This window comes from Gracilinanus agilis, chromosome 6 (assembly GCF_016433145.1).
Source record: "Gracilinanus agilis isolate LMUSP501 chromosome 6, AgileGrace, whole genome shotgun sequence".
Classification (NCBI taxonomy): Eukaryota; Metazoa; Chordata; class Mammalia; order Didelphimorphia; family Didelphidae; genus Gracilinanus; species Gracilinanus agilis.
Window position 1 is genome coordinate 173581195 of NC_058135.1, and position 24141 is coordinate 173605335.

At 35.6% G+C, this 24141-nt stretch overlaps 1 protein-coding gene across 1 annotated transcript in view; it reads right to left on the reverse strand.

Moving 5' to 3' along the window:
• Window positions 1-24141, reverse strand: part of SLC30A9 (solute carrier family 30 member 9) — a 76643-nt gene that overhangs the window by 43926 nt on the left and 8576 nt on the right. The window contains exons 4-9 of the mRNA XM_044681741.1: window positions 17790-17838; window positions 14704-14803; window positions 12154-12246; window positions 11050-11132; window positions 9241-9299; window positions 6034-6101 (exon numbers count right to left, since the gene is read on the reverse strand). Of these exons, the coding sequence (XP_044537676.1) occupies window positions 6034-6101; window positions 9241-9299; window positions 11050-11132; window positions 12154-12246; window positions 14704-14803; window positions 17790-17838 (452 nt within the window). The remainder of the gene's footprint in view (window positions 1-6033; window positions 6102-9240; window positions 9300-11049; window positions 11133-12153; window positions 12247-14703; window positions 14804-17789; window positions 17839-24141) is intronic.

Sequence of the window (24141 nt, forward strand, 5' to 3'; positions counted from 1 at the left end):
TCAGCAAGACAGTGTATGATAAACCCAAAGAGCCCAACTTTTGGGACATGAATCCACTATTTGACAAAAACTGCTGGGAAATTTGGAAAACAATATGGGAGAGATTAGGTTTAGATCAACATCTCACACCCTACACCAATATAAATTCAGAATGGGTGAATGACTTGAATATAAACAGGGAAACTATAAATAAATTAAGTGAACACAGAATAGTATACTTGTCAGATCTTTGGGAAAGGAAAGAATTTAAAACCAAGCAAGAGTTAGAGAAAATTACAAAATGTAAATTAAATGGTTTTGATTATATTAAGCTAAAAAGCTTTTGTACAAACAAAAACAATGTAGTCAAAATCAGAAGGGAAACAACAAATTGGGAAAAAATCTTTATAACAAAAAACTCTGACAGGGGTCTAATTACTCAAATATACAAGGAGTTAAAGCAATTGTATAAAAAATCAAGCCATTCCCCAATTGATAAATGGGCAAGAGACATGAATAGGCAATTTTCAGGTAAAGAAATCAAAAGTATCAATAAGCACATGAGAAAGTGTTCTAAATCTCTAATAATTAGAGAAATGCAAATCAAAACAACTCTGAGGTATCACCTCACACCTAGCAGATTGGCTAAAATGAAAGAAGGGGAGAGTAGTGAATGCTGGAGGGGATGTGGCAAAATTGGGACATTAATGCATTGCTGGTGGAGTTGTGAAATGATCCAACCATTCTGGCTGGCAATTTGGAACTATGCTCAAAGGGCTATAAAAGAGTGCCTGCCCTTTGATCCAGCCATACCATTGTTGGGTTTGTACCCCAAAGAGATCATAGATAATCAGACATGTACAAAAATATTTATAGCTGCGCTTTTTGTGGTGGCAAAAAACTGGAAAAGGAGGGTATGTCCTTCAATTGGGGAATGGCTGAACAAACTGTGGTATATGCTAGTGATGGAATACTATTGTGCTAAAAGGAATAACAAACTGGAGAAGTTCCAGGTGAACTGGAAAGACCTCCAGGAACTGATGCAGAGTGAAAGGAGCAGAGCCAGAAGAACACTATACACAGAGACTGATATACTGTGGTAAAATAGAATGTAATGGACCTCTGTACCAGCAGCAATACAATGACCCAGGACACCTCTGAGGGATTTATGGTAAAGAACGCTACCCACATTCAGAGGAAGGACTACAGGAGAGGAAACATATAAGAAAAACAACTGCTTGAACGCATGGGTTGGGGTGGACATGATTAAGGATGTGGACTCAAAACTACCACACCAATGCAACTACCAACAATTTGGAAATAGGTCTTGATCAAGGACACATGATAAAACCAGTGGAAATGCACATTGGCCATGGGTGGGGGGAATGCAGGGGGTGAAGGGGAAAGTAGGAGCATGAATCATGTAACCATGTTAAAAATGAATATTAATAAATGTTTAAAATAAAAAAAAGAATAAAGAACAAAATAAATCAAAAAGTTACATATTGTGAATTCTTTCTTCAAAAAAAGAAAAGTCAGAAGGTGCTAGACATGATGAGCACCAAGTAACACCTAAAAGGTGAAATTGGTAGTTTGATAAATAGGATATGACATGTTATTGAAATTCATGATCATTCTTAAATCAGTTGTCTGTATATTGTCAGATTGCCAAGTAGTACAAAAATCAAAAATAATAATAAACTAGAATAAGAGAAATGAGAACAATTTTTAAAACTATACAATTAAAAAAATTCCAACTTGACTTGTTGACAAAGTTCTTTCACAAAGAAGTTTAATCAACATAAAACAATTGCTATCATAAGGAAACAATAGCCCTAAAGCCAATCTTGGCAAAAAACACTTGTTTTACTTGTCAAGTAGATAAATATGGAAGCCAAAGGTAACACTGGTTTCAAATACAAACTCATTTTGAAAATCTTTCAAAGGATGGTGATAGATTATGAGCAATACTGCTTCTTAACATAAAGAGAAGTAGTGAAGTTTATAAGCTTGGCAAGAGAACCTACTAAATAGTCATCCTGAGGACATCTAAGGCTAAAACTGGAAGATAATAAACAGAAGAAGGATGATATCTACAAAGATTTTTTATAATGGGCTATTGTACCATCAAGGCAGTGAAGTCGCCATACTTGGGCTTCACTTTACATTTACTGAAATGCTTCAAGAGGCAAAAATTAAATTAGCAAGAACCAAGGCAGGAAAAGCAGCTAGATCAGACCAAGTGTACATAGATGAAACTTTGTGGGAAGAGTCACAACTGTGAGGGCACTAAGAGTTAGAATCAAGATATCTGAAGAAAGGCAAGATAACAAAGGCACTGAAAAATATCTCAGATCTACCAAAAAAAAATGACTAAAATAAAACCTATATGCCCACTTTCCCATCTATATAAAATCCATGAGAATACTCTATATACACATCAAGAATATCTGAGTCAAGTATTAGTACGGAACTGTATAGAACAGGGAGTGGCAACGTATGGCTCTCGAGCTCTTTTGAGGGCCAGATATGGTTCTTTCTGCAGGAGCCATAAAGTCAATTTTTTTTCAGGCGCTGTTACAAGAGCATGCACTGTGAGCACTGTATGGCTCTCACGAAATTACATTTTAAAAAACGTGGCGTTTATGGCTCTCACAGCCAAAAAGGTTGCCAACCCTTGGTATGGAATTAGATTAGTATGGAATTAGATTTGCAAATGACATTACAAATTAGACCATGTCTTCCTCAACATAAAAATAAAAGATATAAAGATTATAAGATTCCATTGTTCTTATTGTTTGCTGCCCATTGTAATTAATAATAATGAGAGCCAGTTGGGGATCTTTATGGAGGGGAGATAGAGGAGGAGAGAGAGAGAGAGTCTATGAAGGTGAGTCTCTCTTGCTGCTCTCCCTTTGGGCCAAATATACACTGGGAGACTTCAAGGGGGTGTCACCCCGAAACTGGGTGACCTGGATGGTCATGCTAACCCACAGGAGTTGGGGGCGAGGCGTCCCTATAAGATGAGGTATGGGGTACCCCAATCCAATTCTGAATGAGGACGGGGTTCACACAAGCTTCCCCCGAGGTCAGTCAACTTCACAGCGGGTGGTTTGGTTTCAAGATGGAGGCAACCAGACCAAGCTGTGGTTCCCCTCTCCTTTGTTGTCTCTCAGGCACTCTGGAATGCTATCTGACTAATCGATGGCTTTTATTATTCACAATTCAGAGATTGGGGAAAGAAGTGAAGGGCAGAGAGATTTGGGGTGCTCTCTTCTCTATTTCTATGGGGTCTGTCACTCGAGTGGGAACCTTTGGGGTTCCCACTCTCAAGCTTCTTCTCCCACCACTTCTCCTTCTGATTCTATTTCTATTATTCTATTTCTATCCCTTTCTATAATTATAAGTTTTTACTGAAAGGGGGTCTCTCAGTAAAGTTGGGTAATGGGGGAAGGAGATTAAGAGATCATTCCCAAAATGGAGTCCAAAAACTTAGCTAACTCGATGACTGAAGTCTTGCGGGGTGAGATGCAATGGAATCTTTGACCAGGGAATCAGGGTTTCAATGTCCAAAGAAAGATCCTCAGGAAGCCCTCAAGACTGAATCCGAGCTGGGATGTTCTCCTCCTCTCTCCTCCCAGTCCTCCCCTCAAAGACCTCACTTCCCCTTTCTCCTCTGGAGAATTTCCCAGAATTCTCTTCCGTCTCAACTGTCAGCCACTCCTTCTCTGCCTCCTTTTGTCCCATCCCCCTTGCACAAATTCCATCCTTACATCATTTTTTTTTTTATTTTAAACCCTTAACTTCTGTGTATTGACTTATAGGTGGAAGAGTGGTAAGGGTAGGCAATGGGGGTCAAGTGACTTGCCCAGGGTCACACAGCTGGGAAGTGTCTGAGGCCGGATTTGAACCTAGGACCTCCCGTCTCTAGGCTTGGCTCTCAATTCACTGAGCTACCCAGCTGCTCCCCCTTACATCATTTTTATTATGCTTATTATGTATGTTTTCTCTTTCAAAAGATTTTAGTGGAGAAAATGTCCCTTAAAGGCTGTCTACCAAAAATGTGTCTCCATGAATATGAAAAACTTTGCAAGATTCTTTAAAAGACATATTTTGACATTCTTTAATTATTAATATTGAGCAAAGCATAAATAAGAGGAGCTATATGCTTGCCAAAAATGTGTGATATCATAAGGGCAGAGATCCAACAGATAGAACAAGTTGAAGAGGAATGAGGAGGTCTTCTTGATACACCTTTTTGCAAATGGCATTATGCTAGTTCTATAATATCAAGGAGTACCAAGAAGATTCCAGGACAAGATTTACAATCATTAAAGGAGTGGCTTAACTATTCACAAAAGAAAAACTAAGTGGATAAAAAATGCTTACTGTGCAGATTCTGACATGCAAAGTAAGTGGACAATGTACAGAACAAATCCATCACTATCATGTCTTGAACAGACGAAAAACAGAGTCCATAATTAAAGAGACAGGAGAAAGCAAACTAGACTGCTTCTGGGAAACTTCAAACTCTTTTAATAATCAAAATCTCCTCCCTTAAACAAAATCTATTCTAGCAATTAGACTATAGAATCCTTTAGTCTCCAAAAAGGTAAAAATTAAGAGTCAGTGGAGAAGTACGTGATTGGTGTGCAAGCTACAGCACATAACAAATTAAGAACTATGAAGAACCAAAGTAAAGAATTTAATCAAAGAAATGTATGATTGAAAAAGATGGGCTAATCATGTCACAAAAGTGAGGATAACTGACAGTCCTCTACTGAGATCCTTGTGGTAAACAAGTGATTATAAAATAGCCATAGCATACTGGGTGGATTTCCTTTAGAAAAATTATAGAAGGGCAAAGATAAGAGCTGCATAGAACAGAGAGGTAGATAAGTTGCAGCTGGTATCACTGGAGAGAATATCTAAGTTGCTAAGAGCATCTATTCATTTGAATAAAGGGCTTAAGGGGTAAAGGAATGCTAAAAAGGGAAGATACAGTAAGCCTGTTCTTTTATTGGCTTGAATTATAGTCTCTTTTCTTCTGAGTGAATATCAGTCAAGAATATCAATCCCACTTTCCTTTCCTCTTCACCTCTCATCCACCAAAGATTAAAGCAACAGGTTGGCTTCTGCCTTGGGAGAACAGCAAACAAGGAAGTCGTCTAGCAGTAAGAAAGGAAATGAAATCATCTCAATTCCCTTTTTTTCTCTACCTCAATTCCTATTCAAGACATCTATCTGGTAAAAATATGATTATCACCTATTACTTTAAACATTCAAAAATTAAATATAATATTATTTAATTGAATAGCCCATTGCCTGAGAATAATCCTTGAAATCTGAACTCTCCTTGCCCTCATATCCTCTGTTGAAGATACTAATAATCAACATAAATGGTGATAACAGGAAAGGGAAGACAAAAGAAAAAGGCTGAAAATACAGGATGAATTACTGTCTACTTACTTCCTTGGTAAGCATGGGAAAAATTTCCTGTATATACAATACATATACAAATATTCACTAACAACTACCACTCAGGGTCAATTAATAGAACTTCTTAATTACTTTAGCAGTATATGAAAAGAGTGAAAATGCATTTCTGTACATCAACTTCAATAAATAGCTAAGAAAGTTCAGTCAAATAGCAGTCCACAATAATACAGACAGACCAAAACACTCTATATGGTCTTTTTTTTACCCTTTACCTTCTATCTCAGAATCAATTCTAAGACAGAAGATGGGCAAAGCCAAGGCAAGTAGGGTTAAGTGATTTGCTCAGAGCCACAAACTAAGAAGTGTTTGAGGACAGATTTGAACTCAAGTTCTCTCAACTCCAGGCCTGGCTCTCTATCCACTGTGCTACCTAGGTACCCCTATACTGATAATTATAAACAAAGACTCGATTCAACTTATTTTTAAAATAAATGTGAGGGGAAAAAATGACTACTTTTCTAAACACCAAGTGGTAAACCTATATATTCAGATCTAGGATGTACAGGTTTCAAAATACATAATTGGTCTTTAAAAGGTTTAATTTTCTAAACTTACATACAAACAGCAACCATCACTACTTTTCCTGGTCCTTTAAGAAACACTGATCCTGTTCCAGACCGTGGCTGAAAAAGAAAGAAATTAGAGAAATTGTAAAAGTAAACAATCACAACTTTAACAATCTATAAAATGTCTCCATTTAATTCATAATGATGAAGCCAAAATATTTTACAACTGACTTAATGCTATATATATGATATAGATATTTATATATTTATATGATGCATATATACTTGCATAATTTTCTTTACCTAATCTTCTTTAATATTTTCATTTTAAAATAATGGAATGGGGAGCAGCTGGGTAGCTCAGTGGATTGAGAGCCAGGCCTAGAGACGGGAGGTCCTAGGTTCAAATTTGGCCTCAGACACTTCCCAGCTGTGTAACCTGGGCAAGTCACTTGACCCACATTGCCCACCCTTACCACTCTTCCACCTAGGAGCCAATACACAGAAGTTAAGGGTTAAAAAAAAAGAAGAAGAAAATAAAATAATGGAATGAAATAAAATTATTTAAGCAAATGAGTCCTGTCCCATTAACACCCTGAAAACCTTTATTAAATTCATACTAAAGAAGATTTACTTTAAGAAAAAAAGTGATTAAACAAAAACTACCCAGAATCAATAAACCTATCTGAAATCTAGATACTTTAAAACATCTTCTTTTACTCTACAATTTTCCAAGATCAAAAAAAAAAAAAATGCGTTCACAAGAAAAGAGTGCCCTCAGAGGTTTTGCATGCATGTTGATGAAAAGAGAAGGGAGAAGACAATCTAGTAAATAAAATATGTTTAAGATTTCCATTCCCTTTAAGTTTCAGGTTTAGAGTTTACACATCCTTGACCCACCAAGTGAAGAATAATTCAATGTTACAATCTTATTTAGTCCTCTGGGTTTTCTCAAAACTGGAAATGCAACTAGAGGGTCTACCTCCTTATTCTACTCCCTTCTCTCTTTAAGAGAAGGTAGGAGATAACCAAGGATTAAGAAGCAGCAAAAACAGAATTCTGAAAAAGACCTTAATCACCATCCCTACCAACAAGCCGGTGACAAGAACCTAGCTATCTTTTAAGATATCTGCCCTGTGGAGCAGGTAGGTGGCTCAGTAGATTGAGAGCCAGGCCCATTGGCAGGAGGTCCTGGGTTCAAATCTGGCCTCAGATACTTCCTAGTTATATGACCCTAGGCAAGACACTTAACTCCAATTGCCTAGCCCTTATACTTCTCCTGTTTTGGAATTAATACTTAGCACTGACTCCAAGATGGAAGGAAGGGTTTAAAAAAAAGTGATATTTGCCCTATAAAAATGCAATGGTAATAACAATAATTTTATACCTAATAAGGAAGTGATGGTGAACCTTTTAGAGATGAAGTACCAGGCCCAACCCCTTACCCCACACAGGGGAAGGAGAAAGCACTCCTATTGGGCTGCTAGGTGGAGGGGCAGGTGATGTAAAAAAAATGCCATTAGGCATGGTAGAGATGGGGAAGGGAGCAGTGCCCCCAGAGTCCCTCTGCCTTTCTAGTAATGAACTCTCAGGGGAGGGAGATAGTGGGGGAAGGCAGGTGAGTGCCTAGAGAGCACTCTGCATGCCATAAGTTCACCATCACTGTAATGAGGCAATTCTACTATAATTTAAAAGCACTAAAAATTATTTTCTTAATAACAATTCTGAGACAGAAAGGCAAGACACTAGGCCAGTGATTCCCAAAGTGGGCACCACCGGTGGGTGCTGCAGCGATCCAGGGAGGCGGTGTTGGCCATAAGTGCATTTGCGGGCGGTGAATAACTGTAAGGCGGAGGTGATAGTATGTGACAGGGGGCACTAATATTTTTTCTGGAAAGGGGGAGGTAGGCCAAAAAAGTTTGGGAACCACTGCACTAGGCAAACAAGGTCAACTTACTTGCCCAAAGTCACACATCTAGGCCATGTCTGAGTATCTGAGGCTAGATATGAATCCAGGTCCTCCCAACAACAGGCTTCTATCCACAGTACTACCTAGCTGTGCCTAAAATCATTCATTCTGTAGTTTGTAGATTACAGAAGACCTTAAATTCTCCTCCATATGTTTTCTGACATTTGGGCTTTTAGCTGTTTTTCTATCTTTGTTATTTTAAACTTGTCTATATGGTCAAATTTTCTATTCTGGGTCCTATTTATTTAGAAACTACTATCTTAATACCTAGATACCAATCTCATAAGCCTGCCCACTACTCAAGAGCAAGTGGGGTAGAAGCAATGGGAGGCCTTAGAGAGAGGCACCCAGCATTTCTCCTTCCCAAGAAGCTTCAGTTTACTGCCAAGGTTACTGCTACCATCCCATCTCATTCTTGACGTAACTTTCTGGTGGGTTATAAGAGATTCTAGGAAGAGAGATGGTTAAATAGCAATGAGCAGTCAACATTACCTCATTTCTATATTGCTTCAAAGATATCAAAGCCTTTTCCTCACAACGACTATACGAAGTAGGCAATATTAACATGTCCATTTCACATATGAAGAAAATGAGTCACACAGCCAATGACTTTTCCAAAGTAGAAAATATGCGGGCCCTCAGCTCCAAATATGAATACTTATTCATATTTCACAGAGATTCTCCATCTGCCACCCTACCCAACAAATGGAATGCCAAACTCACAAAAGTGATAAAATAGGAATATAAACTCAAGTTCACTGATTAATCCCCATCCAAAAAAAAAATTATAAAAAGGGTTCTATATAACAAAGTGACTTCTACTGTATTAACACAGCATAGTCAATCTAATCACTAAAATGATTCCTTTGGAAAAAACAACAAATTCTTTTTTATCATTTAAGACTTCATATACATTGAATGTACTAAAAATTAGAAAAGAAGATTTGAGCTAAGCATATTCAGAGCTCTACTGTTTTAAAATCCAGCAAAATATCTTTCTCTCTTTACCCCTTTACATTTTCTGCTGGGGGTAGGGAGTACAGTAAATCCAATAATAACTCCCAATGCTTTCATTATATTGTTTTAAAAAGCACTAACAGTTGTAAGCATATCCTGGATCCTCTACTCCTTTCCTTAAATGGATTCATAGCATTTATGATTACTTAATAATTTTCTAAAGAGAACTATGGTCTTCTGGTTTCGGCTCCTTCAGACACAATGGAATTCCATTATTTGGGTACAAATTAAAATAATAATGAGTCTATTCTATAAATAATATAAATTTACCTTTGTATGTCCCAGGAAGTCTGTATATTCTTGTAATAGCTTTTGATTCTTAAACAACTCTGTGAAAAAATTACAAAATAATTTTTCCTCTTAAATTCTCTTATCACATATATTTTAGACTAGTAATTCTTTTCATTTTAAGCCACTTTTACAACTGATAATTAATTAGTACTTGGTTGTACATCATAATAATGATGAATTCTTTCATTAATCTAACAAATATTGAAGGTCAATTTTATTTATCTATATATACATACACATATACACTAAGCTAGGCACTAGAGGAGATCACAGTCCTTGACTTTGAAGAGTTTAAATGGAGAGGATGAGATACCTCTATCTTAAAATTTGCCCATTTACCATTATCTGAAAGAAGACCCAGATACAATGTCCTCTCCTTCATGAAGTCCTCCTCAATACCCTAAACAAGTGATCTCTCTCAACTAAGATTTTTCATATGTTGTTGCTAACTGAGTATTGTTTGAATGCCTCTTAAGAAGTATCAACTTCTGGGGGCAGCTGGGTAGCTCAGTGGAGTGAGAGTCAGGCCTAGAGACAGGAGGTCCTAGGTTCAAACCCAGCCTCAGCCACTTCCCAGCTGTGTGACCCTGGGCAAGTCACCTGACCCCCATTGCCCACCCTTACCACTCTTCCACCTATGAGACAATACACCGAAGTACAAGGGTTAAAAAAAAAAAGCAAAAAAAAAAAAAAAAAAAAGAAGTATCAACTTCTAAGGTTGTTATTTATTTGATAGTTGTATAAATTTTACCTCTCCTAGCCTGTATCATAAACTTCTCTAGTGCTTTATTTACAGTAGACATAATAAATATTATTATATTTTTGATGGAATAATATACTAATAACATTAGAAAGGAAACTGTAACTGCAATGAGATTCAAAGGAATCAAAAGATACAAAATAATACCATGCTTTCATACTAAACTGGAATTCTAACTTTTTAGTAACACAGGATTATTTCAATGCTTTAAAGACTTTTAAAATTATAATTTTAATATCTCTTAGGAGTTTAGTGATTCCTCTGTTTTCCTTTGGCTTCTTTATTAGCCAAACCTCCAACAAGAATAAAAACAAAAATATTTAAAACATTTTATTCATTGATTTTTCTTTGTCTTCACAAACAAAAAAAATAGGCAATTTAAAAAAGTTAATTATGAAATACAAGAGTAATCTTTTATAATGAATATAAGACAAATCACAGACTGCACAGGTCATTTTAAAGAATCAATTAAAATTGAAAACATTCACCTCTAGTTGAAAAGATTATAACAGATTATGTACATGCAATTGGATGGGTATTAACTACAAAATACTAATTTTTTCTCAAGAGTAATACTTTCTAAATGGTTACTAAAAGATCTCTTGGTTATTAAAAGGAAAAAAGATTACACAAAATGTTTCCCATGACTAGGGAAAAATTTCCTGCTGTCATATTTTTCTTGGGAATTGCTTTTTTAGTTCCTCAATGACAGTCTTCCTCTAAGAAAATGACTGCTAGATTTATTCTATATTTACTATTATTAGTAAGCAAAAACACAGATTTGTTTTGTACAAATTATTAAAACCATCATACATTTTGGTTTCTTGCCCCATAAAAGGCTAAGATAATGTTCTATGTGAAAATGAGAGGTTCTAAAATTGAATCACTACCAACTAATCAAAAGGGAACAAATAATATACGAGTTCCCTATAACAAGCATATGATACTTTACTAAAAAGGACATATAAATATGATCCCTTGTCCATAAGACATTGTAATAATAATTCAGCTTCTAAATGAATACTTACTCTCTCTATATTCTCTTTCTGCTTCCTTTCGAAGCTTTCTCTCTCTGGCAAGGGCCTCAGGGCTTCCCCAAACCTCCAAAGCCCTGAAAACATAAACATAAACATAAACATAAACACACACACACACACACACACACACACACACACACCAAGATGTAGCATTTCTACTATACACATAATAAAATTTAAAGGACCTATTCAAAAACCTAAAAATACATTCATGTCCTTTCAGAAAAATAAAGCCCACAACGAAATTTCCTAAACCAGTGATGGGGAAACTATGGCTGCGGGCTGGCTGTGGGCTGGCTGTGGGCCAGATGCGGCCCCTTGAAATGTTCTATCCAGCCCGGAGACATTATTCCTAATCTGACGAATACAATAAGTAGGATACAATACAATAAAACTTTGAAAGAATTGCCTTAGAAACAGACTGACAGATGAGCATTTCCTTTCCTTTGGCCCCCTCTTTAAAAAGTTTGCCCATTACTATCCTAAACTAAAGCTATAGAACAAAAATAAATTCAATCCCAAATCCTAAAAGCTTTTACCAAGTCATATCATATTATTATTTTAATTGAGGAAACCAGGGTCTCAAAGAGAAATTCATCTTCAAAGGGGAGAAAGACATCTCTATGACCAAAAAAATCTTTTTTGTTATGAATCTATTTTTTTTTTACAATTTGTCTCACTGATTCTACTCAACACTCACTACTTCTCAATACTAAAACTTCAAAGATCCACAATCTCATTACTGTATGAGCTCTCTTCATTAATGTAGATTACAATGCCTCAAAATCTTAATCAGCAGTACTCATAAATTGGTATAATTGAAAAAAAAATTGTCACCTAATGCCCCAAGTTCTGATAAATAGTCCTTTTGAAAGGAACTAAGGTGAACCCTGGATGAGTCTATAGCCAGGCAAGTACTTATGGCCTTTTGCAACTTAGGAAGATAAACCAGAATTTGTGCTCTATTAAAATAGCTCTCAAGAATCCAGGATCAGTTCCACACCACAATGAAGCAGTAGAGGACTTTTACTGCAAAGTATAACCCAAATTAAATGTCTGTTGTTTCTTTGTTTTTCAAGAGAAATATGTTCTTACTTAGCCTCCACATCTGATCTCAAGAATACCGTAAAGGATTCAGTATCTTCATGGGGACTTCTTTGTCTGATTTTCCGCAGTTGCTCTAAATCACTGTTGGAAGGAAAAAAATGCTCAATTTATTCTAAGAAGGTCTGTATAATTAACAAATAAGAAAGGTATTTAGAGTATAGAAAATCAATTATACTGATTATAGATATGCATATCTTTTGAGAATAAATTTAAAGGGGATATGTTCATCTAAAAAGACTAAGTAAGGGGGCAGCTGAGTAGCTCAGTGGATTGAGAGCCAGGCCTAGAGATGGGAGGTCCTAGGCTCAAATCTGGCCCCAGACACTTCCCAGCTGTGTGATCCTGGTCAAGTCACTTAACCCCCATTACCTAGCCCTTACCACTCTTCTGCCTTGGAACCAATACACCGTATTGATTCCAAGACAGAATGTAAGGGTTTTTTAATTTTTTAATTTAATTTAACTTTACAAAATAAAATAAAAAGACTGAGTAAGGAGGACTCTAACCAAAACTATTTAAATGTAGTTTATGGCTAGTGAAAACAATGAAATATGAAGTCTAAGCTGAGTTTAATAGCAATCTGTGTAAGCTCAAATCCTATACCAGTTTTATTTTGACTACAGTTACTATATAATAAATGAGATGAAAATGTACCTGAAAAGTTTAAGAAGAAAGAGAATGAATACTGAAGTATTATCCCAATTAAGGTTTATAGTCATCTTTGTTGGCTCTGCAGACTAATATACCAATGTTTCATGCATTCATAAATATAAAATCATCCAAAAAATAACTTCCTCTATTACATGCAATTTTTATAGTAAAAAATGAAAGCTTTTAAGTTTGTATATAAAATTATCACTAAAAATGACTATTTTAATCACTAAAATACCAGTTTTCCCACTGATTATTTATTAACATTTTTAAGAGTAAAGAAAAGCATATAGTTACTCTGTTTCACAAAGGTCTTGATTTTTATGACTCAGTAATTATTATATCTTAGCAAGTAACCAATGATCTTCCATAACACAACCAACTTAGTCTAGGACAAAGAGATTTGGACTGGGTGTCAAAAATTAGGACATCTTCTGATTCTGCCACTAATCCACTATATAATTCAAGGGCAGTGATGGCAAAACCTTTTAGAGACCAAGTGCCCAAACTGCACCTTCATGCTGCATGTGAGCCACTCACTTACCCCAGATAGGGGAGGGAGGAAGCCCTCTCATTGGGCTGCTGGCCAGAGGAGCAGGTCCTGTGAGAAATGTCTTCAGGTTCAGTGGAATGATGGAGGGAAGTAGACCCCTCCAGCATGTGAGTCATAGTTTTGCCAACAAGGATGTAGGGTAAATTATTTACATTATCAAACTAAATGCAGATTTTAAGATAGACAAATCTATCTTGAATAAAACTTGAGTAAGATTAAAGATATAACTTTTTATTTACTTTCAAAGAGGTATCATTTTAGAGATATATCTTATATTCAAGAAGCATTCTATATATGGATAATGATTTATGCTTATTTATCTTTGCAAAAGGAGAATAATAATATCCTTCACAACTTTCAGGATTTGGAGGAAAATAAAAAGAGATAAAACATGATTACACTTTTTAAAGAGCATAAAATGCAATATAAATGAAGGGTATTCATGATTTTATTAACTAATGAGTAATAATTATGCCAGAACCTAAGCTATTCCTTGTAAGTTAAGTATTTAAGGACGTGCACTAACTTATTTAGGAAATACAGATTTCTCATAAGGTTATGAATATTAAGGCTAAAAATGTTCATCTCTGCCAGTGATCTGAAAAACAATGTTAAGAATAGGTACTTGTATGTATACTTTGCTTGTATGTTGTCCCCATTAAAGATAGGTGGCACAGTGAATATGGCACTGAACCTTGAATCAGGAAGCCCTAGCTTATCTAGTCTCTGGCACTTCCTAGTTACGTGACCTATAGGGCAAATCACTTAAAGTCTCTCAGTTTCAAGTTTTCTCATCTGAAAAATGGGAACAATAACACCACCACCTACCTCCCAGGGTTATTATGAAGACAAAATGAGATATTTATGAACTGCTTTGCAAATTTAAAAGAATCAGAAATGGTTGTTGTTATTATTATTATTATTGCAACTATAGAGAAAATGGATTGAACCTTACTCAAATTCAGCAACACTTATGAGTCATTCAAATACCACTGAAAAATCTTGCAGCCTTTAGGGGAGGTTTGTTAATGATATACATGTGAAACTATTTGCATTTTTCAATTAGGCACAGAAAGTTCTTCTAAAATAGTTAAACCTGTGAGAAATTCATTTTTATGAATTATCTTAAAAAAACACAGATTCTATAATCATTCCTACAATGAAAGAATTTCAATTTAGCAGGAAAATCAGCAAATCTACTAATTTTGAATGCTATTAAATGTTTGACCACATTTGGAAAGGACCAACTAAGTAGTTTACATGTGTCAAAATATATATAGATATTAATAAATCAATAGCTATCTTGCCAGCCAATAATAATTTCATTGGGGTACCTGGATTTAAGACAGAATTCATTTATTGCTCTGACTCCAGTGATGAAATTATTCTTGGTATACTTTGATCCATATTCCCTCTTCTTAAGAACTGCTTTAACTAAAATCAAAAGAAAATAGTAAAACAAATCAAATATGCATATTTTAATGTCAGGGAGCTGTGGGAATTAAAATTACAAGTTCTCCATGCCTTATGAGATGATGTCATTATGTTATGGTGGCCAGGCTTCTAGTGATGAGCCCTAATAATTTAGCTTTATTTTCCAGTGACAGAAACATAACCCATTTCTATTTGCATACTTGAAGCCTTCCCTGCTTAGGAGAAACCTGTCAAAACTTGTGCTTCCTTCCTATAGTCTTTGAAAACTCAAGTCATCTCCTTGTCATGAAGCAGAAAAGGATTTCAGAAAATAATCAATTATGTACACGTAATTAAAACAACACATTTGAGGATTATTACAACGCGGCTGAACAAGATTGTGTTACAGACGTAGGTGTTCTAAGAGCTTTCAAAGATTGCCAACTTTTAACGTACCTTTTAAAGGGCCAGAAAAGAAAATAAATCTTCCTAGATTGGTGGAGAGGCTAGAAGTCCAACAGGAAAGCAATCTTTTATTATCCCTAAAAACCGTGATCTTTTATCTATAGAAAGTATCAAAACAACTTTGCTCTAATGCATATCTTGTTATAGATGTTTCTGTCAAGTCTATATTAAATTAATACATCATTTACTTTGAAACAACCTAAAAATTAATTAGAAGTTTTAACTGGAGATGTTAACATATATGGTAATCAAATGTATCTAATTCAAGCTCTTAAATTCAAGTCCTTTCTAATGTCTTACCATTTCACAAAGATGAAACCCTGGGTTCTCAAAGGCTAAGTCACCCTAGCACAAAGATGGGAAGGTCCTACCACACAATGAAAATGGTTCCTGAAAACTAATATGAACTGATACAGAGTGAAGTGAGAAGAACCAGGAGAAATACAATAACTAAAATAACAAACTGCTAAAAAACTGAAAAACTCCCATCAATGCAAAAACCAGTCATGATTTGGAAAAGACCAATAAAAGCAGTATGATTTCCATCTCCTGGCAAAGCAGCAATGGATTAGAAGTACAGTGAGAAATTCTGCACACAATTTTCAGGCATAGCCAAGGTATGAATCTATTTTTCTTGACAATACTTTTCTGTTACAAAGGAGAGATTCAATTGTCAGTTAGGAGTTCTCAAAGGAATTTGGTGGGCAGTGACAGTGAAGCAAAAAAGGAAAAAAGAGGAAAGAGGAGGAAGGAAGAAGGGAAAAGGAGGAAGGAGAAGAAGAAAAAAGAGAAGGAAAAGAAGAACGAAGTGTTATTGAATTATTTTAAAATTAGACAGAAGAGAGCAGAAGGAAGTTAACAAGAGACCCAGACATGAAAGGCAGTTTTGTCATTATTCTGTTAAACTGAATATACTTTTTAAAAAATGTAATAGAAGTTAATAGTTTTATAAATTATCCTTTTTTGTCTTTTACAATGCAATGTTCATGCATATGATGGTTAAGAAGTATAAAATAAAAAACAAAAATTTAAATAAAAGCAAACAAAGAATGGCCCCTGAAACAGACTATATCTGCTTTCTGAGGAAAGGCTTCACTAAATTCAAAGAAAATAATTACTTGTAGTTTGGCAATTTTGTGATTAATTCTCTGATCATGGCAATTCATGAAACAAAAATACAAAATGGTCCTAGGTCCCTAGGGCCTGAAGCACAAAGGGAGAAAGGGGAGCAGAAAGCATCAAGAATCACAAATTTGAGACTACTCTCTACTTGAGATTTTTTTACAGTTACCAGTGAGTGAATACACTACTGAAGGAACTGAATCCTGTCCTGCCCCATCATCGCTTGTCTCTTGCTAAACCTCAGTCCCTTTTCTGTAGAGTAGCTGCTGATCACAGAAGGGAGTCCCACAACCTCACAGAATAAGTACCTTACAAATTAATGTTATTGAAATTCAACTGAGCCTTCTTTGTGGCAAGGTAGCACTCCCTCTCATTCCTTACAAAAGGATTCCAAATCTTTACTTCCCTCCTCAAACCACACCCTCTTCAGATAAGAAAAAAATCAGATCATTTGCTAGGAGCTGCTTCTTTGCTTCTCTTCATCTCAAAACCTCTAGGCATCACTTTTCTCCCATCTCTGATAAAGAGGTGGCCCCTCAATTTGCCTTTGTAAGCTAAAAAAACAAGTTTTGTTTTGTTTCAAATCTAGTGGAGATATTCACCAAGATAACATAACTCTTTTAACCTTTTAGTAACCTCCTCCACTAGCCCACTAACTCAGCACACATATTATGAGAAGAAATATAAAAATTGGATTTATTTCTGAAATAATCTATACAAATCTTTTGGATTTTAACACATGTGATAGAACAAGTGCTTTTATAGGAGGTAGCACTTAAGCTGAGCTTCAAAGGAATCTAGTAATTCTAAGGATAGGCAGTAAAGAGAGAAAGCATTGTGGACAAAGGAATGGACTGTTTGTTGTAGATAAGAGACAGCAAGAAAGTCAATTGGACAAGTCAGCAGACTGCAGGAAGGAAAGTAATAGGAAATTAGCCTGGAAAGCCAAACTGGAAGCAGATTGTGAAGGGCTTTAAAAGCCAGAGATATTCCAAAGGCCTAGAGCTGTTTGAGGAAGAAAGTAGCCCAGTGAGAAGTGTACTTTAGTAATCACTTGGGTTAGAAAAGGAATAGTTTTGAGGTAAGGAGACTTCATGCAGACTAGGAGGCTAATACTAGAGAGCAGGGAGAAGCAACTGAAGACTTGTACTAAGGTGAGGACAACATGAGTGATAAGGAGAAAAATGCAAGAAACTTTTGGACATAGAATGGGGGTGAGGGGCAAGTTTCAGAAAGCATGAAGAATTAAAAGTGACACTTGAGTTTAGAACCTGGGTGGCAGAACAGCAAAAATAGGGAAGTTAAGAAAAAGGATAGTTAGTAACGGAATGCTTTTATCTCCAATGAACTGGAAGAAAGGAAAACTTTTAACAACTACCACAAAATATAAGAAGAAAATAGAAATAAATCACATATTTACCTCTTACTTGGAGAGGTTCTTGCTTAATAAGTGGGGTTTGGAGTCCAATGTTGGTATCAAGTACTGTAAAATTGAAGAGTTGTTTATGTATAGGATATTTAGTCATTTTCAAATTTATAAATTCAAGAATCAGATTTTAAACATCCTATCATGAACCATGATGCTATTTCTATTGTTAAAGACAAGTTCTTGTTTAATAAGTGGGGTTTGGAGTCCAATGTCGGTATCAAGTACTGTAAAATTGAAGAGTTGTCTATGTATAGGATAGTCATTTTCAAATTTATAAATTCAAGAATCAGATTTTAAAACATCCTATCATAAATCATGATGCTATTTCTAGTGTTAAATACAAGTCAATTCTACTTTGTTGCTTACATTTTCTATTTATTGGAAAAAGAAATTTCTATATAGCTTTTCTAGCCTCTGCCAGATACTGGTTTCTAGTTGTGTCACCCTTGGCAAGTCACTTAACTCTGTTTACCAGTTTCCTCATCTGTCAAATGAGTTGGAGAATGAAATGGCAGGCCACTCCAGAATCTTTTCCAGGAAAACCCCAAATGGGGCCACAAAGAATTAGACATGAATGAGACGAATGAACAACAGTACCTATATGCTTGCAAATTTTAATATAACAAAGAAAAACAGTACCTAGCATGTAGTGGTGGCTAGTAGTAGTCTTTTGCTCTATCCACTATAGCACCTAGCTGCCATAGGGGCTTTATAAATATTTCATGTGCTATGGGCTTTACAAATATTTCATTTGATCCTCATAACCACCCTGGGAGATAAGTGCTCTTATCATTCTCATTTTACAGCTGAGGAAATGAAGGCAAACAATTTAAGTGATTTGCCCAGAGTCACCCTAAGTAATTATCAGAGGTGGGATTTGAGATCAGCCCTTCCAGATTCCAGACCCAGGTCTAACTACTTCATCACCTAGTTGCCACTAGAAGTGAGGCTTGGATCAGTCCACTTACATATGAAGAGATTGGAACCAGACTCTTTGCTTCTCTCAGAAAAGGAGTTACAAATTAGTCACCTACTCTGCAATTTATAATCTTGAAGTTGCCCAGGGTCACACAATCACTTTATATCAGAGGCAGCACTTGAACCTAGGTTTTTCTATGTTTTAAGGTCTGCTCTCTAAGCATAACATCATGCTTCCTCTCTGTGATATTACAAATCTAGGCTCTTGTAGAGGATATTTGGAGGAAAAATAAATTAGAATTTTCACAAGTGTTGTAAGCCAGGAGACTGATGGAACAGGGCCAATAGTGAGTTAATCTCAAACTCCCACAACATCGCTCAGGACTGCTGTGATCAAGGAAGCAACAGTGCAGACATGGGGCAGTTTGGTTAACTGATCTAGTGTTAGGGTTCAAATGGGTGGCCACCAGAGGAACACACGAGACAATGCAATCAAGCAGGAGAAAGCTTTATTGCCAGTGCGCGCTGGGGGAACTCAGCAAGAGAATCCCAAGTGGTGCATTCAAAGGAGGGAATATATATGTTTCAAGGGCTAGGGTATAGGTGCCTGTGTCTTAGGGTTAGCTAATAGCTAGACAGTGGGAGTAGGGATGTTTCCACATCCAGGTGCCACAGGATATGATTCTTAATCTTCAAGGCTGTCCTGTCTAGGGAGGAGTGGTGTCCCTGGGACTGTGAGCTCCAGATAACTGCCTTGCTGAGCAGAGCATGACGCTATCAAAACCCCCCTGCTTAACAGGGTATGATGCTGTCAAGCTGTTAGTTATGGGTCTCAGCTTTTTGGCTACAACATTCCCCCCTTTACATTTTGCTCACTGAGGAATCCTCCTCAGGGCCAAAGAATAAGTCCAACACTAGGCCTTTAGGTAAGAATATTAAAACAACTTTTAGGAATTTAATGGAGAGTTCCTAAGACCCCAGAAAGTCTCCTTTTCCAACTAATTTCGCCTTCTTGCCTGTGACTTTTATCTGTTTTTATCTTCCTGAATGGCTTTTAACAACCTTGGAAACTGCTTCTACTGGAACATATTAAAAGTTTTTAGTAAAAAGATGAAGTTCTGAGTGATCCATTGTAACAAATGTATAAGAAAAAGTGTAACTGTGTAAGTGGGACAACAAGAAAATTTTATTATACATTGTTCCATAGAAATTTTCAAAAACTAAGAAAAATCAATGGAAAAATAATTCAGTTTTTAAAATTTTTTATCTTACATACATTTTTATCTTACACACAGCTTTTTGGAACATGGAAAGAAAAACCAATCTACCAAGATTTTCAGATCTGATATTTTTAAGGGGGAATTCTATTTTAATGAGGTTACATGATGGCACCTTTAAATGTAAGCAATAATTTATACTTAAGTAAAAATGATAACTTGGTATGTTTCATGGATTAAATAATAAGATCTACTTTATAACCTAGTTATATTGTAATTAAATAGTATTTTTAGTTAGGGGGAGCATGGTTTAGTAGACAGAGCATTGGACTAGGGAGTCAGGAAATCCAGGGTTCAAATCCTCATTTTGAGATTGACTTGTTGTGTGACCACAGGCAATTTATTTAACTTATCTGACTTTCAGTCTCCATAAATTTAAAATGATCCTCCTCAGAGTTAATATGAATTTCAAATTAGAAATTCTATGTAAAATAGCTTTTGAAAACTTCTATAGTTGTATACATATTGGTTTTCATTACTTAGAATTTATCAGAAGATCTACAGTTTTTTATGACATTTATTTTAAATAATTTGGCTTCTTACAAAGAAAAAAACTTAATGTTTCCAAAAATTAGCTCTTTCCATTAGAACATGTACAACTGGAAAAAGCTGGCAAAAGTTTTTTCAGAGAGCATCCTCATATCTAAAATAATCAAAGTTATTCAACCAAGTCACGTAAAATGAGTTTCTCTTAGGCTGATATTTCTAGATATTCTACTCATTACCAACTGTCAAGTTGTAGTCACTAATTATAGAGTGTTCTGAATCACAAGCCAGAAATGCTATTAAACAGCTCAAATGCATGTATGAATACTTATTCTGCACATCATCTTAATAAACTTACCCTGCATCATCATCAGAATAAAATCTTTATGATTTCAATAACTAACTAGACATTCTAATCCATGAATATCTCCAGACATTTTGTTTTATGCTCAGGCACTGGATGTTTGCCACACATCTGCTGTCATTAGGAAAATTAAAACTAATTTTATTGAAATTTAAATCATCTAAGTGCTCCTAAAAAACTTGAAAATTCTCTAGTAAGTCTCTGTCTCTTAATGAGATGCTCCTGACTTTACTATGTGGTTTGAATTATTCAAAAGTAAAATATTCTCAAAATCTTAACTACACAAATTATCTTTCAATCAAGCAATTATTCACTTGCTGCCCTATCTTGTGGCTAACAAGGCCTAATTTGATATCTTCAAGAATTCATCAAAAATCTGGACCAACTTGAAAATAAACAAGCATTTTGATCTTAGTAAGAGGAAAAAATAAACCAAGGTGTTCATTTCCAAATATTTAAAACAGTAACTGCTCCAATCATATGTACCCATAACATTACATTTTTCAATGTTAATTAAATTACTTCCTTCACTTCTCCACATTCTGTTACTTAATTTCTTCCTTCTACTCTAGTAAACATTGTTTTCTTATTCCATACCTTTATAAAACAGAATACATAGGACATTATCCTCATTTGCCATCTTTTTTTTTTTTAATTCTTACCTTCCATCTTAGAATTGATACTAAGTATTGGTTCTAAGGCAGAAGAGCAGGAAGGACTAGTAAGTGAAGTTAAGTGACTTGCACAGGGTCACATAGCCTAAGAAGTATCTGAGGCATAATTTGAACCCAAGTCCTCCTGACTCCAGGTCTGGCTCTCTATCCACCTAGCTGCCCCTAATTTCTTTTCTACCTAGAATCCAAGAATTTCCTCAAAAAGAATTCTTAGTCATTACAGTAGGCAAAATAAGAAATTTAATTAAACTGAATCAAAAAAGGCATTTCCCTAACACAGATTATTCAACGAGTATATAAATCTTCAAAGGTTGTAAATAAAAATGTAAACATCAATCTGGTTATAATCTTAAGTGAAGGTCTTAAGGTTGCTATTATTCAAAGGACTTTTAAGAAAATGATTTTCCTATTAGAAAAATCAGGAAAAGAATAAACCTCATAACCTTTTTTTCTTTCCTCACTATATAATGTCTCTAATAACCAACATTTTTTATAACTGCATAAATTTTCTTAAAATAAAATGTATAAAAAGCATGAATGTTCAAAATGTCATTTCAGAAGGAAAATTTTCCTGACGCTGTCTTTGATGTTCTGTATGGAGTATATGTAATTGAGGGCATTCAACTACAAAAATAATTTTTTTAAATTAATGTTCACAATAATGACCCTGATTCACTGTCAAAAAAGACAGGAGGGAATGAGGATACAAGTAGAAGAATCAGCATGGAATAGAAAAAGGGCAATCTCTTTACCAACGATTAGAGTAAAAGAGTAGAAGATGAGGGATTGAGTGGAGAAAATTTAAGAGGGAGGATAGGGAAGAAGAAACGCATTATTAACTGGACTATTTTTTTAATAAAGTAAGATGTGAAGTCTTTTGCTGGGAGGGTGGAGGAGCAGGAGAGGTATGTGGGGATTGAAGAGGAAAGGTTTGTACAGTCTCTGCTGAGAGTAGAATGAAATCCAAATTAATCAGTCAACTTGCAATTATTAAGTAACTACACTGTGCTAAGTTTTGGAGTTTGACTGGCTTCAGTAAGGAATCAGTTAAGATTAGACAACATAAATTCTTAGTGGACCCAGTCAGATAATTACATGTGACTTCTTCTAATACATAAGTAGGAACAAAGAAGGGGGATGGTGGACTTAATTCAGGGCTTGGTTCAGATGGGAGCAAAGGGAGGACAAGGGAGTAAAAGATTCTATATTAGAAGACCATAATTACAGTGTCAATATTGAAAAGAAAGTGAAGTGGGGGCTGTTGGAAGGCTCAGTGGATTGAGAGTCAGGCCTAGAGATGGGAGATCCTAGGTTCAAATCTGGCCTCAGACACTTCCTAGCAAGTCACTTAATCCCACTGCCTAGTCCTTATCCCTCTTCTGCCTTGGAGCCAATACTCAGTATTGACTCCAAGATGAAAGGTAAGGGTTTTTTAAAAAAGAAAAAAAGAAAAGAAAGTGAAGTCAGAGTAGCATTGATGTTCTCTGGAAGTATGGAGACATAGAAGGGACTAAAACTCAAATTAAGAATGAAGAATAGGTTTAGAAAGGGTGAAGCATAAAGATGGAATATGGTTAAATAAGGAAATTTAAGAATTCTTGATCATGGAAGGTAAAATATTCAAGTTGATGGCAAGATCAAGTGTACTCTGTGAAGATAAGGTAGCAAGAAGGAATAGGCCATAAGAGTTGAGAAGTCTGAGTTAAGAACCACAAAATCAAAATATATGAAGTCTCCTATTATAATTACAAGGGTTAAAATTGAGAGGAAGACTATAAGTCATATACTGAATCCTTTGAGAAAAGAAAAATAACCTGAAATAATCTACTGCTAGCAATAGAAAGTAGTAGGTGGTAGCACCAACATTTCCAATGGGTGATGTATTTGGATAGAATGAACCTCAAAGTAGCAGCTGAAAGATAGCAGCAAAGTACCTCCCCTAGTTCATCCAGTCTATTATCCTTAGCCTGGTCTCACCATCCTCTCCTCACAGTTTTGACACTCCAGTTGGCCAATTAAACTATACACTACCCCCAACTCTTTTGCCTTGTGCCCCATTCATTTCCTCATCAATTTTCAAGAGAAATACTCATAGCAACAAACTAGCTGAGTGTACATACAAATTCTGGTTATCTCATCTCAACCAAGTACTTTCTGATGCACAGCAAAACTTTTGTTTTCCTTGAATGACTATCAAGACTTCCCTCAGTAGCAATCAGTCTTCTCTATTCCATCTCTCATTAGTCTGCTTGTTTCAATCTTTAATTCTTAGAGGATTTCCAAATCTCATCAATAAAAAGACCAGAGCTGTATAAAAACTAATGTTCAAACACGGGAGTTAAGAGAAATATAAAAAGGTAAACCTGAACAGTCATAAGAGACTAAAACAAGAATAAACTGCTTGCATTCAAATATGGGAATATGATACATGAGTCCCCTCTGAACCCTACCATCATCAGGGGTCATAGACAGAATCTAATTAATAAACAAGGGCTGGGAATGGGTCTGTTATGTCTTGATCGTAAGAGAAGGATGGAAAGGAGGGGGAAAGTAATATACTAGCAAAGAAAGAAAAAGGAAAATTAAATTATTTAATATAATCATGCTTTGCAAGTATACATCTA